Source organism: Manacus vitellinus, unplaced genomic scaffold (genome assembly GCF_001715985.3).
Source record: "Manacus vitellinus isolate BGI_N305 unplaced genomic scaffold, ASM171598v3 scaffold_6_pilon, whole genome shotgun sequence".
Taxonomy (NCBI): domain Eukaryota; kingdom Metazoa; phylum Chordata; class Aves; order Passeriformes; family Pipridae; genus Manacus; species Manacus vitellinus.
This window is the reverse complement of record NW_021940750.1, coordinates 3,486,096-3,504,175: the sequence shown is the minus strand read 5'-3', so window position 1 is coordinate 3,504,175 and position 18,080 is coordinate 3,486,096. Positions and strand designations below refer to the sequence as shown.

General features: G+C 41.4%; 1 protein-coding gene across 2 annotated transcripts in view; it reads right to left on the bottom strand.

Annotated features, from left to right (window-relative positions):
• The window catches only part of AMBRA1 (autophagy and beclin 1 regulator 1), a 118,757-nt gene that overhangs the window by 53,184 nt on the left and 47,493 nt on the right, over positions 1-18,080 (bottom strand). For both annotated transcript variants that reach the window (XM_018082317.2, XM_018082318.2), the window contains one exon: positions 41-151. In XM_018082317.2, the coding sequence (XP_017937806.1) occupies positions 41-151 (111 nt within the window). The remainder of the gene's footprint in view (positions 1-40; positions 152-18,080) is intronic.

The window sequence follows — 18,080 nt, the reverse complement described above, 5'->3', positions numbered from 1 at the left end:
TTGGTACAGACTTAAAAGACCAGTGCCATTTCTAGCTTACCATTGCTGATTTCAGGCAGATCAAATTTAGTGAAGTCCCACCACTGGAGTCGGTAGGTGGTGTTGGCAATGTTGCTGGCCACAGCTGATTGTCCATCCCCAATCACAGCACCTACAGAAAAGGGGGAAATAATTAGCAATTTAACCTCTATGAGATTATCCAGAAAAAAAGCTGGGGAGACAAAACCATAGAAAACTCAAAACTCTAGATTCTTAAAAAACTTTATTTATGGAAATGGCAACATGTTCCCAATAAGCCACAGAACACAGGAAATTAACAGGAAAGCATCTCCCTACAACACATTTCTGACAGAAAATAAAGTTGATAAGAGGTAAAACTTGCCCAGACACATAAGGCAGAAATCCTAATCAATTCATTTGGTGCAAATGCATTCTTACTTATCAATACTAGTGAAGCTGTATTTTCACAGACCAAAAATATTTTAGTACAGCTATGAAGGCAGATCAGAATACATACTCATGAAAAACACCACCTTGGCAAATTACACACATTTGTGGACATAATCGTTGCTACTACTGTAAACTTCACGCAGAAGATACAGGTTGCCTACAGTATTTGCCACATAGTAAGGGTTGTAACAAAAAATTCACAAGGAAGACCTATGAGCTGGCCCTTTGCTGCTCTAGGTAGTCCAACCTACAGCAGGCAAGGGCTGCTCTGACTCTAGGCAAGTGACATGACCCTTGCTAACCACCCACGGATTTGGACAATAGCCCAAAGCAGAAGGCAAAGCAGAATACCTCAGAAACATCACAAAGAACCTAATTTTCCAGGCAGAAAGCAACAGTCACTGGTAACTCAAGTGAGCATACATTTGAGAAAGCTTGGATGCATTAAATGTGATTCCTAGGGAGACAAATGGTGAGGAGAAACAGTTTTAGATGATAGTACTACAGTCAAAAATCTCATGCTATTTGCAGTCTCTAGGGCCTTCCTACCTGCAGCCCTTGTACTTCACAAATGCTGGCACCCAGAGAAATTCAAGGTAATAGAATTTGGTAAGGGAGAGCAAAACAAGATCATCCTCGAGCACAAAGGACTAAAAGCAAAGCCTCTAGAGTCTATGCAGTCTGGATTTCAGTACTCAAGGGCTGCTCTTCTGCTATCTTGCCTCCAGCCCTCATGTGGAGAACAGAAAACAAGCAGTGGGATTTGCTGCAGGGAAACAGTAACTAATATCACCAACAAGACAGCAACTGAGTGAGGTAAGGAAAATACTCAGCAGAGACAGGCAACAGGAATTCTACTCTGGGAACATAATTCCAGAATATTGATCTTATTACAGTTATTACAAAGTTACATCACCTCTTATGCAATGAGTATAACCTTTGTAGGTTATACAAACTGGGTATATATATAAAATATAAACTGGAGAAGAACATATCCTAGGAGAATAAGTGTGCTCTCCCTCTGCATCACTGAAGCCTGACAACATCACTTAACTGCTCCACAAACAGCAAATTCATCTAGCTCATACAACTGCTGCACCTACTGCTACAAGTATAATAAAAAAAAAAAAGGAGTTGGCAAACAGTTTTGAATTTTCTTCTGTGAAGATTCTGATCTTCTCATCCCTTTACCTGTAACCTTCAGGCTCGTTAAGGTGTTTATTTAAACCTCTTCACCTCCAAAGGCAGTCACATTATACACAGAGAAGGTAACAATGGAAAAACGCAGTACTGCCCCACCTACAGGACAGTCCCACACAAATTTCAGAGCCAGTAAAGGCTACCAATTAATGTTAATGCTCCAAGTAACAGATACCTTTACCAAAGGGATTAGGACACAGGGAACGTAGAGTGAAAGATGCATGTTCAGAAGGATTTGACCCATTTCTCAAAAGCTCCAAACCAGTGTACCTAACACTAACCACAAATCCATGATCTACATGCTTTTATTAAGTAATTATCTCTACTTATAATAATTATGCAATTGAGCAGCGTAATTATTAAATTATATCTATACACATACAACATTTGTTATATGTATAGTGAAGTGAAGTAACATTTGTATCACAAACCCTGCCAGATACCTCCCACATGCATGCATACACTGTCCTACAGTAAAGATGATTAAAAGCATGCAAACATTTCAGACAATCAACTTATGGAGAAAAATACCCCCTAGCACAGAACTATGCTATCCTAACCTGTATTGTTCTCTTTAGTTGACAGGGAGACCATTTGAGACCATGGGTGGAAAACTCAAGAAACTTAAAATCCTCACTACAGAGCTTTTGTTCACCATGCAGCATGAGAACTCATTCTCAGCTGGCTTTGCCCAGTCAGGGTTTCAGCCTGGATGAGAGCAGAAGGTGCTGTTGCCTCTCAAGTTGCAGTGTATGTAATCTGGAGGAAAACAATACACTTCATCTTCTTAAATGTGGGCAGCAACAGATCAGCTCTTACAAGCAGCTGTTCTCACCAACCTCCTGTTTCCTGGGTCTTCCACTGTTCGATGGGATCACGAGTGACTGCAGTGGGTACCCAAGGGTCTCGGGCTTGTCACCCTCATGAACAGAACAACCTTTTACTGCAGAGATGATGTAGATTTCAAAATGCTGAAATCCAAAGCAGAGGCCAATTGAAATGCAGTGAACGTAGGTTTGATTGGCAGTTTTCCTGCGTCTGTCTATCACTGCGTAATAAACACTGGGTGATGGCAGAAATGAAGACAAATGCTTTCAGCAGCCCCCCCTCTTCCCCCACCACCCCAATCTCCATCCACCCCCGCTCAGCACATGACAAAAGAGTTTAAAGAGTGGGGGGAAAAAAGTCTTAACAAAGACTTAAAAAAAAATCCTCAAATCTTTTCTTAAAGGCCACCTACATGTGACAGATATTTATCCATCAGTCTCAATCTCCTCAGAGGATCGAACATATCTTGGCATATGGAGAAATGAACCTTTGCCAGTCAACTATTGCTCATTTATGAATCAAGTCATGCAAACCAACGTCTGAGTTTAGACTGAAAGGGAAATAAGGGGTCCAAAACCACTTTCCATATCACTCCAGAACTCCCTCAGTGAAAAGCAGGGTAACGCTGGACTACTACTATCAAACACCCAGAAGAACTAATACTCCAGAGCTACGCACAAACTTTAGGGTACAAGTTTTGAGAACATGAAACATCTATATATTATGGGAATTTCTTTCCCATGTATTTAACAGAAACCAGAGCTCAAATTTTTTCTAGACTAGATCCTTTCCTCTTAAGTTTTTAGTGTCTGGTAGATTCCCCCATAGTAAGTGAAAAAAATATTAAGATGCTTACAGATAAGCTTGAGGAAGCTGAAGAATCCCCTTACCTAATTTGTGACTCAGTCTGAGGCACTGATTAGGCCCTGGTATGAAATTCCCCCTAGATTAGTACTTGCATCTCTAAGCATGAGTATCTTTGAAAAGTAATTACCTTTTTATGAAACCATTTGTAACTGTAGCTCATACTGTGGTTATCCTGTACTTGCAGAAAAGACCTATCACAGTTGAAGAGTTTTACATGTACTAGTTCTAGAGTTACTGTAATCCAGGCTCCAGGAAGTCCAAAACACAGGACAAATCTATTTGATAAACCAAGGATAAGGCTCTTTGCTGCAAGAATACACCAGATTTTTCTCAACCAGTTCTGAAGCAATTTGAATTCAGCCAAAATGATTATTAGTCTCTGAAGCCTAGTGGAGATGCAAGAGATTCTTACACATCTCTGACCGTGAAGTATTTTATGGGGCAACCTGGTTTGGGGAACTGCCTTTGATCACAGTAAATACATTAAATATGAATTTGACAAGTCTCAGCAAATCTCTATTCCAGGCTACCATGAAGACACAGCCTTTGAAGTGGCCAAGGTAACTAAAACTGGGCTAATGCTGTAGAAACAGTATGCATAGCAACCTGGTATTTTCAACAATTTATTTTGCTTGTTCTTCAGTGTACTAGCAAGCTGTAAATAAGAAGCGGGCAAAATTATTTTCATGAATGGATGCACAAAATGCTATTAAGAGTAGTTTGGCATACACTAAGCACTAAAGGGATTTTAAGATTCAATGTTAACTGATAAAGCCTCTAAGAGATCTATGCCCTTTGAAGACTGAACCCTCAAAAAGCTATTATTTTTCTTTACTGCAGATGTATAAAATAAGAAGAAATGTAATTTCCCATTAGTGTTCATTCCTACTACAAAATTTCCTTTTAAAAGGGGCGATACTTAGCATGCAGAGTTCCACAGTACTGTCAGCTACAGGAATTTGAGCAGGCCTCAGCTGGTAAGTAAAGATGACTGCCCTAACAGGAGCCGAGTTCAGTGCCCAAGGGCTCCACTCACATTGTGAACAATGCAAACATCATATGGAAAAGGGAATTTTTCAGCCACAAGTTTCAGACTTCAAAAGGAAATCAGTTTATTTGCAAGGAACACAAACAAAAAATGAACACGTGCTCTGCCCAAAGCCTTCATCTCCAGTACAGTCAGGATGGCTCCTTGACATCTTCCTATATTTCTTTGTCTGATCATCTAACAATTAATATAGAAATGCATCTAGTAAGCATTTCTCTTTGATGGGAGGATCCAGTTTTCCCTCAGGGAAACTAGAAGACATTACAGTCCTTTTCAAATGCATCTCCTCTTATCTGAATTGTTTGCCCCTCACCAAGCAAACTGGTAATTTCAGGCTCCTCTGTTGCCGTTCACTGGATAGAGATCCCCTGCTCATGTCACCCAGCTACACACAGAAGTTGGAAAAATCAGATATGCAATAGCATGGTGAGTTTTTCCAGAACCAGCAAGAACTGAGCTAGAAATATTCACACAGAACCTCGCAGATGAGGAAAACCCTAGACTTGATGAAAAATAAGGTATCTTATCATAGCCTTTGCATGTACACATCAGAGCAAGCAAATGCCACAGTTCAGGAAGCCATCATCGTACTCAGGGTGACCAATAAAGAACAAGCAGTTTTAATTTCCTTGCTGTAGCTACATCAAGCCTCTCAGCTTCTGTTAGCAACAGATCAGGGTCTAAGTCTCCAACCTGCCAAGAACTTTCTCCAACCATTCAATATCAGATATGCACTGCTGAACAGAAAAAATCCCAACCAAATAAACTGTAAGGAATTCACAGAATCACAGAATTCCTTCCTTCTACCTCCCAAATCACTACCAATCATCACAGCCATACCACAATGAAAGTCTACAGCATTTAAGACAATTTTTGCACACTATTTATCTGTAAGAATCATAATCTCTCACGCCACTAAAAAAACCCCACAAATAAACAACAACAAAACACACAGAGAAATACCATCGGAACCATGGGCATACCACAGTGTCTTACTCCTCACCTCAATGATGAGTTAAGAGAAAATAACTGCTCAACAACTGCTAGAAAGGAGAAGGGAGGAATGGGAAGTGAGAGCTTGACTTCTGCAACTGAATACAAAGTTAACAGTCATATGTTATTAATGATATGTAATTATTTAGCTTATGCATGGTTTGTAAGTTCATTCTTGTAGGGTAGTAAGTACAATTCAAAAGAAAACTGAAAATTCTGCTTGCAAAAGAAGCAGAGTTGCAAGCCTTAGTGGTGCTCTTACATTTGTACAACTCAAATGAAACTGTTAAGTGCTATTTTCTTCTTTATTAAGAAAACCTTCATGAACAAGGACTGTTTAAGATCAGATGTTTGCTTTCTCATTTGTCATTTATGATGCTCTTAGCTGCAGTCAATCTGAAGTTCCATGCAAAGGCTCCACTACACCAATTGTTTTACACTAAGTAACAGCATGCATGCATAGACCTTTAAAAGAGAAAAAAACCCACTTGTTTAGGGACCAGCATGAAACTCATGTAAATCTGATGCTGCGTAGAGTACTGGAATGGCATGTAAAGAGATGGAAGTGTTCCATGAAGCACTCGGGTGGAAATAAATGTCATCAGGCTACACAGCCAAGGGAAATCTTCCTACAAATTGAGGTGCTGTATCACTGAAAGAGCTCGACAGGAAAAGGTTATGGAAACAGAAAGAAACATCTGTTACCCTTGGCTGAAACAATTTGCAAGTTGTTTGAGAAGTGGGTGGTCAAACAAGCTTTCTCTTTTTTCATTTAGGCCCCTTGCTGGGAAGGGTAGTCACGGCTGGAGTCTTTTATCAGCTAACTGCCAGAGCTGTTAAAGGAAGTTTCTGCAGACATTATCGCTTGTTTTGAGATCCTTTCCTTATTTCCAAGTGATAGCGGCATGTGTTAAAAGCATGCCTCATACTACCATATGATTCAAGCAGTAAAACATGTTTCCTTCAGTATAGCCTTTTAGGGAAAATATTCAAGCACTAAAAATATAGTCCAATCTGCATTTCATTTAACTAATGTTTTCGTTTGACCTTTTCTGTGTATTTTCAGCCTTTTATATGATTTGTCTGTATGCATAAAGAAACCCTAACATAAAACAATGAGTAAATGGTTGGAGAAAAGGATTCACACTTTCTTCATAATTTCAGTTATTCCATACATCATAAAATCCTCTGATACTTACAGAATCAGATATAAGAGCCATCAAGCTACTGCCCTGGTGGGGGAGTCAGAACCCTATTTACTGGAAAATACTGGGGAAATAAAGACAACTTTATCTTGTCAGTGTGAGGAGAAACAATAATATGGGTTACAGATATTCTGCATCTGGAGGTCCATACCAATCTACTAAAAAAGTCAGTGAGATAATATATTTTAAATCAGCTCCCAAGCAACTGATGTTGCAAGAGAAAAGTGTTTTTGCAAATTAATCGGGGGGTGGGAGGGGAAGAGGGCAGCGAATGAGGCCAAGACACACTGCTAGATGAAAAGGCAGAAAACAGCTGAATTTTGCAGTGTCTAAAGAAACGTGTATTCATTTCCTTTACCTCTGAACCCATATATGAGGGCATATTCACAGCCCTCCTGTGAATGTTGTAGGGTTCCAAAAACAGTAGGTGACTCTCCAAATCAAAAGGCCACATCTCTCCTGCCAGAATTTAAGTTTAACAAAATCCGTGTGAACGTGAACTAGGAAGGTTTCAATACCTAATCTGTGCTGTGTGTCACCCGGGGTTCTTCCCTCTGCTAACTCTGCCTCTGCTCTGTTGTCACTGAATGCTGTGCTTCCGCTCTCTCCCATCACTAAGTCCCTTGCATCATTACCAAGCCCTTCATTAAATGCTGTTGGAAGTCCGCTTTTTAACCTCCACATCTGTGTACATTCTCTGCACAAAACCAGAGCAAAATCTGTGCCTGGCAGGCATTTCCTTTTGTAAAACTCCTTCTTCTTTCCTTTTCTGACTTTTCAGAGCATGAAATGTGCCTGCTAATCCTAATTGCCTCAGATGGAAAGTCTTGCAGAGACTAGTCAAAGGGGGCATCCTTCCACCAAGCAGCTGTGAGCAGGCACCAGAGACTAAACTCTTGAGTTTCCAGAGCTCCCATCTCACTTTGTTGCCTTTATGAAGAACATAAGGACAACCTTCCACAAGTAGCTATAAGGGAATGGGGACTTGCCTCCCAGACTTCCCCTCCCCTGCCTAAATGGCCCTTCAAGTCCAAGAGCACATTCTGAACTCATTGTGTGACCTGACTCAAGCTAGGCAGTCCTCAAATACTGCTGCTATATGTCAAAACAAAAAAGCTAAATGTCTGGCTTTTCAGTGTCATCTGCTGATCTGCATCCCAACACCAGCAGTCTCACTGAAGAAAAAGTTTGTAAGGTCCCACTGGCACATCCACAGCTGGCCTTTTCATTAGCAGCACCATGGCCAGTATCACAGGCACTGAGAAACTGAATCAGTATTGCATTAAGACATTTTTGCCTCCAACAAGCATTAAAGAAGTTAACTTTCTGGTCTAGCAGTGTTTGTCCGGATTCAGAGGAGTATTTCCACTGCAGCAACAAAAAACTCCTTCAGAGGGTTGCTGTTATTGCCTAACCAGAATATTCTTAGCAACCAAGGCTTGTGTCCTTCACAGTTGTCACACCACATGGTCTACTAGGTCTACTGCAGTTCACTCATCTAACATAGATGCTAACACAGTATCAGACTAATCCAGTCTTGCCAAAAACTTTTGTATACAGTTTTCATTAATTCAGAGGTCTTGCAATTTCTTGAGATTTTCTTACAGAGACTGTTTGCCAAGACCCTTGCCAACTCTAGCCCATATTCCAGTCAGGTTATATTTTATCATCAAATCTACAGCTCATAAGTTAGTGTGGCCACAGTTTTAGTTCACACTAAGTGATTCCTCTCCTGAGAAGAAGCCCAAATAATGTTGTAACAGCACTCCCCATCTAACCAATATAGCTACGCCAACAGACAGATGTAGAATAGAGGCAAAAATAACAAGTGAAACTGCTTTACACAGAAAAGCCTTTTCCATTGTGAGTGTGCATTTTAACTACATGAAATCCTATTAATCCAAACAAATCAGCAAGCCAAATGCCTGCTACCGCCTCTGCAGCTCTTATTGCAAGAATGTGTGCTTAGCACAACTTGAAATGTGCGTGTCTTATGCCAAAACACCCATCTGCAGTGGAGAAAAAACCTCAGCAGTATCTTTGTAGAGCGCATACATGCCTTATCAACCACCACATTGCAAAAATACAAACTTTCGCTAACCCAAGAAGCAGTATGTTCCCTGGAAGGGTTTGAATTCTGGAGATTTAACTGTGTATCAGTACAACAAGCTTCCATACTGGAGCCACTTTTCATTGTGGAAATAGCAGTACGCAGTATTAATAAAAGCACCGAGCACAGAAACACATTCAAAGGCTTGTACTTGCCAGTGAATGGAAGACTTATAAAAACTATTACTATCCTTAAACACATTTCAGGACTGCTGTATTACAGCATAAGCCTTGTTTATCCAAACTTGCAATGGAAATGCTGCATCAGCTTAGTGACACAGACTGAGCGATCACCACAATACAGAGCACTAAGCTAAACACCCTCAATGCTTGATTACATTCCACAGTCATAATATCCTGTGAGCAGGACAGGTCAGCTGAGGAAATACATATTTGTTCTGAATTTGTACTCATCTAGGCAGGTTAAGATGAAGTCACGTGCTCTCAGAGAAAAATGCACCTCCATTAATCTAGGGGGAGGTCCTGACAAATAAACTCCATAAACTAACAAAGTGTCTTAGGGCAAACAAAAAGCAGACAGGCAGAATTTACAAAATGTATTTTAACATGTATTCATTAAGAGCCTCTTGTCAGACCCATATGTCCTGCAGTCACTGTGTCTCCAAAGAAAACAAACATTAACCTCGCATAGGGTTAATGATGGAATACAGCATTAACAATACAATACATCAATACTAAGCTGGAAAGGCATCACTAAAGAGAACAATTTACAAAGTATCCCCAATCTAAAGAGCAAGGAGAAAAGGCAGGACAGGAACTGGAAAGGAAGCAGCCATACTTGTTTCTGGGTAGAGTACTGTTTCATACTGTTTTCTGGGTAGAGAACAGAGAGATAGCCAAAAAAGAAGAAAACTGAGAAAGTTGAGAAAACACAAAATTCAACAGTAGTTTAACTCATGTGAAGGCAGTTTATAAATTTAAAGTACGGTGAGATGCAAAGGAGGAAGCCCAGGCTGGAAGAACATAATGGGGAGAACCACATTGTTCCAATTGAAAAAGAACATAGTAAAAGAAACATACAGCAAATGAAGTACTTGGTTCTCGAAATGTTCTGAACCCTTTCTGATGGAGGAAGTTTTGAGGGTGGTTTGGCATGATCTAGATGACAGCAATGGAAACCAGATACATTCCTTATTGCTACTAGCTTTAATGCACAAAGCACGTTGCAGCATCTCAGTGACTCACAGGGATCTCCGTATGGAGCCAATTCAGGCTCAAGGGATGACCCAGATCCCAGTGCATGTAGAGCAGGACTGACAAAGCATGTCAGTCCACACCTTGATGGACCATGTGTAACAACAGGAAAGTAACCATGCAACATCTGGAACACAGATGCAGCATCAGAGCTCCCAGAAGGCAGCAGGACTCCACCAAGAAGTTTGACCAAACTCATAACCTTGCAATGACTTCTGTAAATCTGCCACAGCTCAGTTCAACCCAGACAGGTCCAATCCACCAAAATTACAACAGAGACTACAGATGAAAAGAGACTAACACCTTATCGCATTATTTTAAAAAGTATTAAAAGTCAAACTCAAAGCCACATACAGAAAAACTAAGGCAGCAGAAGTACTTCTTAGCTACTCAGCATGCAGGCCCTGTGCTACACAATGGACGGATACTTCAGATGGGTTTTATTTCTTTTTTAGGGCAGATTTGACCTTAATCCAGTTTGAATTAGCTCATAATGCTTCCTGAGGGTGCTAAGCAGACCTGCCCAAGAAGTTGCTGTACAAAATAACCGCCACAGCTATTCCATACAGCATTTATGAGCAAGAATGTAGGGAAATTCACATCGTGAAAATAGGGGAATCATGATTTACTAGTTTATGGTAAAATTTTAAATTGTACACAAAAAGATTTGGAGCAGGTCATGCTTTACTGGAGGTAGGGGGTCACAAACTAAAAAGAAACTGGTAAAAGGTTAAAACATCTCATCCTCACTGCAGCAGAGACAGAGGTCCGGCTCCTACGAGATTAAAGAACCAGCAGTGATACATTCTAGCAGATGATGAGCACTCCAGGCCAGCCTCTCAATCTTAGCATTCAGTGTAAAATTACAGTCCCAAATGACAATTTTATTAGGCCTCACAAGTCATAAGACAGTAGAAGTTAGACAGTAGCTCACTAAAATCACAGGAGCAGAGAGACTGACATCCAATTACAGCTATTTTCTTTGCAAGCAGAGAAGTTATGACAGGACTTTGCCTTCAGCTTTCCCTGTTTCTTGTGTCAACAGACATGCATGTATCTATGAATGAGGGTTCTTCTGTGAAACCTCATCAGTCAAGCTGGGCTAGGAAAAGACAGACGCATACTCTCCCTCTTGCACCCCTTCCATGCCTTCCAGATACAGAATCCAATAAAGTTCTCAGTGAAATGTTTTCTCACTTTACCTTTCAAAATCTTTGCAAATCTGCTCATTCCATGTGGCCTATGAGCTCTTTTTATGAGTTTTGTTATTGAGTCCCTCCCCACCACAACTTCATGCCTTCCAGTGTTTATCATCAGCCCTTCTCTCTCTCACTTCATCTTACTATGATTTCCAGTCTGTAAGCACTGTTAGTTACTTGCCTCCTCTCCGCTCTCTTTTTCCTGTGTCTTCTTTCCCTTCCACTCTGGCAAAGTAGTTTTGGATTTCCTTTATGCTTTTCAGCATCCTCATAATGGGGGTAAAGGGAGTGTATATGTATGTGTTGGGTATTTGCCTCCTTCCCCCAGTCATGCTCCCCACCAGATTTTGAGCCTGACCCATCCCCAATATCAGGACCCATTCCATCATCTACTGCAAGACAACTCTAATGAAGACCATCACCAGACCCATTCCCTCTACTAGACTTTTCTCTTCTACTATGGCATCTCAGAGAAGTCTGAGATCTGACTTGGTTGGTCTATCAGGAACCAAAAGACAAGAGCCTGAAACAGCTTCTGTGTGCAGCACACCAGGAGACATCACATGGATGGGTGCATGCATGCCCACACCATGAATGCTAATATGAACAATTGTTTGAAAGGAGACAAAGTGTTTCACCAGCTTAACTGAAACCCACGCCTGCAATCCCAGCTGCCTCATCACCACCTTTGACTCATTCCTCAAACCCTCCCCTCCTCCAGCCCCCATTTGTCTATGCGCAGAATCTCAGCTGCTTAGAAGAAAATTACCAAGCGACCTTACCTCCTCTATCCTTTCAACCTTATCTTCTCTTCCCCTCCTGCAATTCCTCCCATCATATACACAAGAATGTTCCCAACCCTTCTAAGCACTTCAACCTGCCTCTATGATTTTACTGTGTCAGTTTCTATCCCTTCACATTTGTCAGTAAACATTTGTATGCTCTGCTCCTCCCTCTCCCAATACAAATATGCATTAACTTCTGGCATTTCTAAATTTCCCAGAGACTCTGGATCACAGTTTGGATGTCTAGGGTGAGAGGAGGAAATGCATTTACCCCCATATGTCCTTCTCATTTCTAGCTCTCAAACTGCACCCTATGAACTCCTGGCAGTCACTTTTCTTTTTCCTCTCCAGCAAACCTTCTGTCTCTCAACTACTACTGAAGCTGCTCTACTTCAGTAGACCCCCTTCCTGGACAAAGCTCAGTACTAGAACTGTCATCATCATCTCTTTATTAGAAAAGGTGGTAATATTTTTGACTTCAATTACTCCTCCCTTGCCTCATGTGAATGACTGCCACCCCCCTACCATTACCATCTGTCCTAGTTAGAACAGCTGGGACCAGTTCATCACTGTATGGGTGTAACCCAAAACTGTGTATTCTATAGCCTTCCATGCCATTTCCCAGAAACTGTTATCAATAGACCATTTACACCATTTGCCCAGAGCAGCCTGACTCCTCAGGCTATAAACTGAGTGTTAAGAGGCCTTTGAGATAAGAGGATGCTCCTTGTCCTCACATCCATTGTGGAACTCCCCACCTTGAGAGAGGTACTGGGCATTCCTGCCTGAACTGGAGGATATATAATCTTGGGATTTTTTAACCACTTGTGGGATCCAGAGGAAGACTGCAGATCACCGCTCTCAACCAGACTGCAACCACCACTCTCGACTGGACTGCAATCACCACTTTTGACCAGACTGCAACAGCACTCTCACCAACAGGTTTTCCCCTCTCCTTTTACTTTGGACTCAGGGGGCCCAACGAACACCACTCCGTTCATGCCTCAGGGTTCTGGGTTATACATTTGGGTTTTGTGGGTTAAAACCAATTGTTTGTCTGTATAATCGTACTTATTGTATTATTTTATTAAATTGTTATTCTGACTTATAATCCCTTTTTTGAGTTGGGTTCATTTCCCCTGCCGGTTTACCTTTAAACCAGCACACCACCCTAACCACCCCCAAAGGTGCTGAAAGAGACAAATGAGCGATTATGACAATCGCCACAACTTATTCCACACTGATCTCTGTTTGTGCTGCCAGCCCTAAAGTTATCTCATGGGTCATAAGCCACACCTAGATACTCCTTCCCACTTGTTGCTGCAAAAACTAATGGATTGGAACAGCTTGGTACAGCTGAAATTGTACATAGTTTCAGGCAGTGCTTGAAGCAAGTGGAAGAGATGTGAACCTGTTTCCCAGATCAGCAAGAATACAACTCAGAAAACAGACTACCAGGGAGCTCAACAGGACTTAGAGCCCAGAGCAATTACATGTATAGAGGCTAGCTCACAGCTTCTGCTCATTTTGAACTCTCAGAAACATAACTCCTGCCCGCCAGGGCTGCTGAATTATAGCCCACACTGAGCTCAACGGGAGACTGTATCAACTACTGCTCAAGAAAGCAAAATACAGCTTCCTTCAATAGCACTGACTTGTAGCACCTGCTTAGTTCAAAACCAGCTCTGAGCTCCTGCAGACACTGAAGACCATTCCCTCTTCAGCTCCATTCCAGAGGTGGTGGATACACTAATTTAAAAAAGCACAGGGCACGGAGGGAGACATACATGATGTACACCCCTAGCTTTGGATTCCATTTATATTTTCTAGTGTTCAAAATCTCCTGCTGCCTGCATTTACTTTCAATTGAGTTCTGAAGTGATGACTTAAAATGCTAGTGCTCTCATCCTGATTAAGGCCTGCATTTGTTATTGCACAAATATCATTTGGCTTCTCTCCTCAGTTTTCTTCAAGAATTTTCCCTGTCTTGAGCAAGACACTTAACACCTTCCACATTTTTAACAAACCCAAACCACTGACAAATCCAGCCTTTATGTTTTGGGGAAAGTCCACAGCCTAAATTTATTTGCCTAGGCTCTGCTCTTGCCAAAGGCATGTTCTAAAACTCCTCCAGCTTCCACACAGAGAGGGCAACTTCTCTGTGTGGCTCAAGTTAAGTAAAACACACAACTAAGGTAAACCCAGAAGTCAAAAGTAACTCTGAAGAGGCATGTAAGTTGTCACTAACCTTGCAAAACCTTTCCATCCATCTTTGCCCACAATCAAGGAAAACCAATAGCCAGAAGCATAAAATCAACAGCACCAGCTAAGGTAACAACACTATATGGAGAGAAAACTACCACTGCAGAATCTAATAGCTAACACAACCTTTAATTTATATACATTAAGTGATAACAGATTGATACATTAATGCTCAATTTAAAAAAAGGATCCAATGGTACAATACTATCTACCTGTGAAAGGGAGATGGAGATCGGCACATGGCATTCTTATCAGATCCCTTATACAACATCCAACTAGGTTGCCATAGCAAGAACTTCCTCCATCTTTGTGCCAGGGTGGCTATAAAAATGTCTAGGAATATATTCTATATCAAGCGTAGCAAATCTGGCTCAGGGTTTGCTTTGTGGTGTTGGGTTTTTTCCCCCCCGTATAAAACACATAAGCAAAAATCATGACTAATCTCTTCAAAGATGACGACCAAACGTGGCAGGCCTCTGAGAATTCCTACCCCTCTGCACAGCAGATCGCACGGGTCCTTGCCTCCCCTCTGCGCTCTGGAGAATGGGTAATTTTTTTTATTATTTTTCACCCTTTTAAAAGGAGGCAGCAAGTTGTGGGAAAATACTTCTACGGTTAAGTGAGCTTTACCACCCACAAAGAGAACAGGTCCCCAAGGGGCCCTCATCGCCCACAAAAAGATGAGCACTTCTGCAAAGCCTTACCCCTTCTGATATAATGATATCTAGAAATTCATCACTTTAACAATGCACACAAAAGGAATCAGCCTGCACCCTTCACTTTTAAGAACATCATCATCTCTCTCCAATGCCTTTCTGAATCTCAAAGGCAGCTTTAGCTTCCCAGCCACCAGTACAAAGAAAGGCTTACTGGGACAGTTTGCATCAGCAAATACATTATACAAGCTCTCTCCTGCACTGGGACCACTGCAGACACCCTATGAAGACTCCTGTACATATACCAGGAACTTCAAGACCAGTATTATGATCATAAACTTCCCCTTGAGACCAGGCAACAATTTTCTTAGTTGAAACACTTTATGTACTGGAAAAAACACCTGTCTCAGCAATCAGCTACCACAAAGTAAGCGGTGAACTTTATATGGCAGTACTTCAAGAAATAAAAAAACCCTAACACCACCACTCAAATACCTGGCATTTTTTTCCAGTCTAAATTGGTCTGACATCAGGTTCTGCTTTTTGTGTACTGAATTAAAGGGGGCTTGATCAGAAATCTTTCCCCCACAGATATACCTAGACCAACCAAGTAACAACAACTACCAACTACTTCTTTGATTAGCTAAATACATTAAACTTATGTCCTTCCATAGTGGAAGTTTTCCTCAGCTGATTCTTCCTTCAGCTATTTTTAGTCCTGACGTGTAGACACAAAGAGTTGCACATGGATTTGAACATCATCTGGAATGGTATCAATAAGATCATATAAAAAGATAACAGGAGTTTCATAGTGCCTCATACTACCTGCCTACATAAGGTCTTAGCATTATGCCATCACGACAAGAATTCATATTCCCTTGGTTCATGGACAGCTCCCCAAAGCCATTTTCAGAGTCTCTACATTGCCCAAAACAAGCCTTCACAAACTGCAAATGGGATTCATGTTATTTGTCCCAAGGTATCTCATCTCATTCTGGGCTGTAATAATATTCACTTAGCCACAATGGTACCATTGCTTGGATCATCACTGGGAATAAAGTGAATGCAGGAAAGATCAGCCCTCCAAATAAACAGAATGTGATTGCCACTGTCACACTCCAGATTTTACTACCTACTGAAAGAAGTGGATCAATCTCAGACTCCAAACACCTGCTTCTTTGAAAGGCCAACAGCAGGAGACTGCAAACAGATCTTGCCTCTGGCCTACAGTCATTCTGTAAAAGTGCTTTAACTGTCTAAAATCTTCCCTATTGTTTCAGCTTAATTCATAGCTTGAAGTACCACTCTGTTCCCATTTGAACAGTATCCCACAAATGCATACAAAGCCTATGAAGTGCTGGTAACAACAACCCTGCAATTGGCCACCAGTTCTTCTGTGACACAATGGTAAAACTTTTAACTACTACTTCAATGCTCTGTATTTGAGACCTTTTAACCCTTACATATGACTTTCTCATGGGGAGGTCAGTCATACCCATAGCTCTAACAACTCCTCTCATGAAGCAGCAGTAAACATCTCCAGATGTCTGGCACACATGAGTAAATGCAGATCTTTCCAACTACGGTGCAGTCGCACTAGTCAAAAATCCCCTGACACCTCAGACCTCATCAAGTATATCCTGTAAAATGAAGTGGCCTGCACTCACTCTGATCAGAAGAGTTGTGCTCATTCTTATCTCACTTGCAAATAAAAATTGTAAATTATGCTCATAATGTACAGCCACTGATCCAGAACAAGTCTTTCTATGGACACCTATGCTACATAAGCAGGCAATAAAGGGGTTTTCAGCTTTCAGTTACCAAAAGGAACAGAAAATGAGATTCTTGACACAAAATAAATATATACTCATGGAAAATTAGTAACAAACCATTCTCCAGTAACATCTGCACTCTCGGACAAACCTTGATAGAGCCAAAAGTCATCTGCAGTAACAGCCATTACAAGGTTTTACAACAGGAATAGGAGACAATCCCAATACGTGCAACCTACTCCTGAGATGCAGTGTTTAACATAGCTAGAAAATACTCTATTCTCATCTACACTGAACCCCAGTATCATTTCACTGTTCCTGTGCATTCAGTCAATTTAGAGAATCACTGAAGATTTAGAGTGGAAAGGACCTCTGAGATGCTCTATACCATCCCCCTTCTCAAAGCAGGTTGAATTACAGCAGGTTACTGGGAAGTATCTCCAGTCAAACTTGGATACTGAAGACAGAAACTCCATAATCTCCTCAGGCAAACTGTTCCAGCATTTGACCACTCTCAAAATAAGTTTTCTTAAGTTCAAATGGAATTTCAATTTATGTCCTTTGCCTTCTGTCCTTTGCCTTCTGTCCTTTCACTGCGCATCTCTGAAAAGATCCCTTTTCTTCATTCCTTTATACACATTGACAAGATCCAGTCCAAGCCCTCTCTTCTCCAGGCTGAGGAGTCCCAAGTTGAGTCTCTCTCAATCTCTCCACTCAAGTCAGTCTCTAAACCCTCACTCATCTTTATGGCCCTTCACTGCACTTACTCCAGTATGCCCAGGCCATCATGCACTGGAGGTCAAGAACTGGACAAGACACTACAAATGCGGCCTTACTAGGTCTGAGTAGAAGGATCACGTCCCTCAGTCTGCTGGGAATGCTCTTCCTAATTCAACACAGTATACTGTTGACCTTATTTTCTGCAAGGGCACATCTTCTGGCTCATGTTCAGCTTGCTGTCCGCAAAACCTCCAGGTCATTTATTGGAAAGTTGCTCTCCAGACAGTAGGTCCACAGCCTGTACTGGTGAATGGGGTTATTCTTCCCCAGGTGCAGGACTTAGCATCTCTCTTCACTGAACTTCATGAGAATTTGCTGGTCCATTTCCCAGTCTATGAAAGCCACTCTGAATAGCAGCATAACTTTCTGGTTCATCACTTAATTCTTCTAGTTTTACTGTGGGTGCACTCTGACCCATCATTGCAGTGATGAATGAAGACCTCTTCTAGGTAACATCCTTTCTGCACTCAGCCATCAGAGCAGGATGTAGCCTGTCTAGTTTCAGACGTCTGCGGTATCCACACCAGAAAAGCACTCTTCTGAAGCTCCCTATATAATCAGTGTTAAATACACTGAAGATTCAGAGCACCTCAGTTCAGCTCACTTCAGGTGGTAAATCAGAGCTGAAGCTTTTTTTTCCTCTGCTAACTATACAGGAAGCTTAGCCTCACAAGTCAGATGCCCCAAAAATTAGTGTAAATACCTCCCATA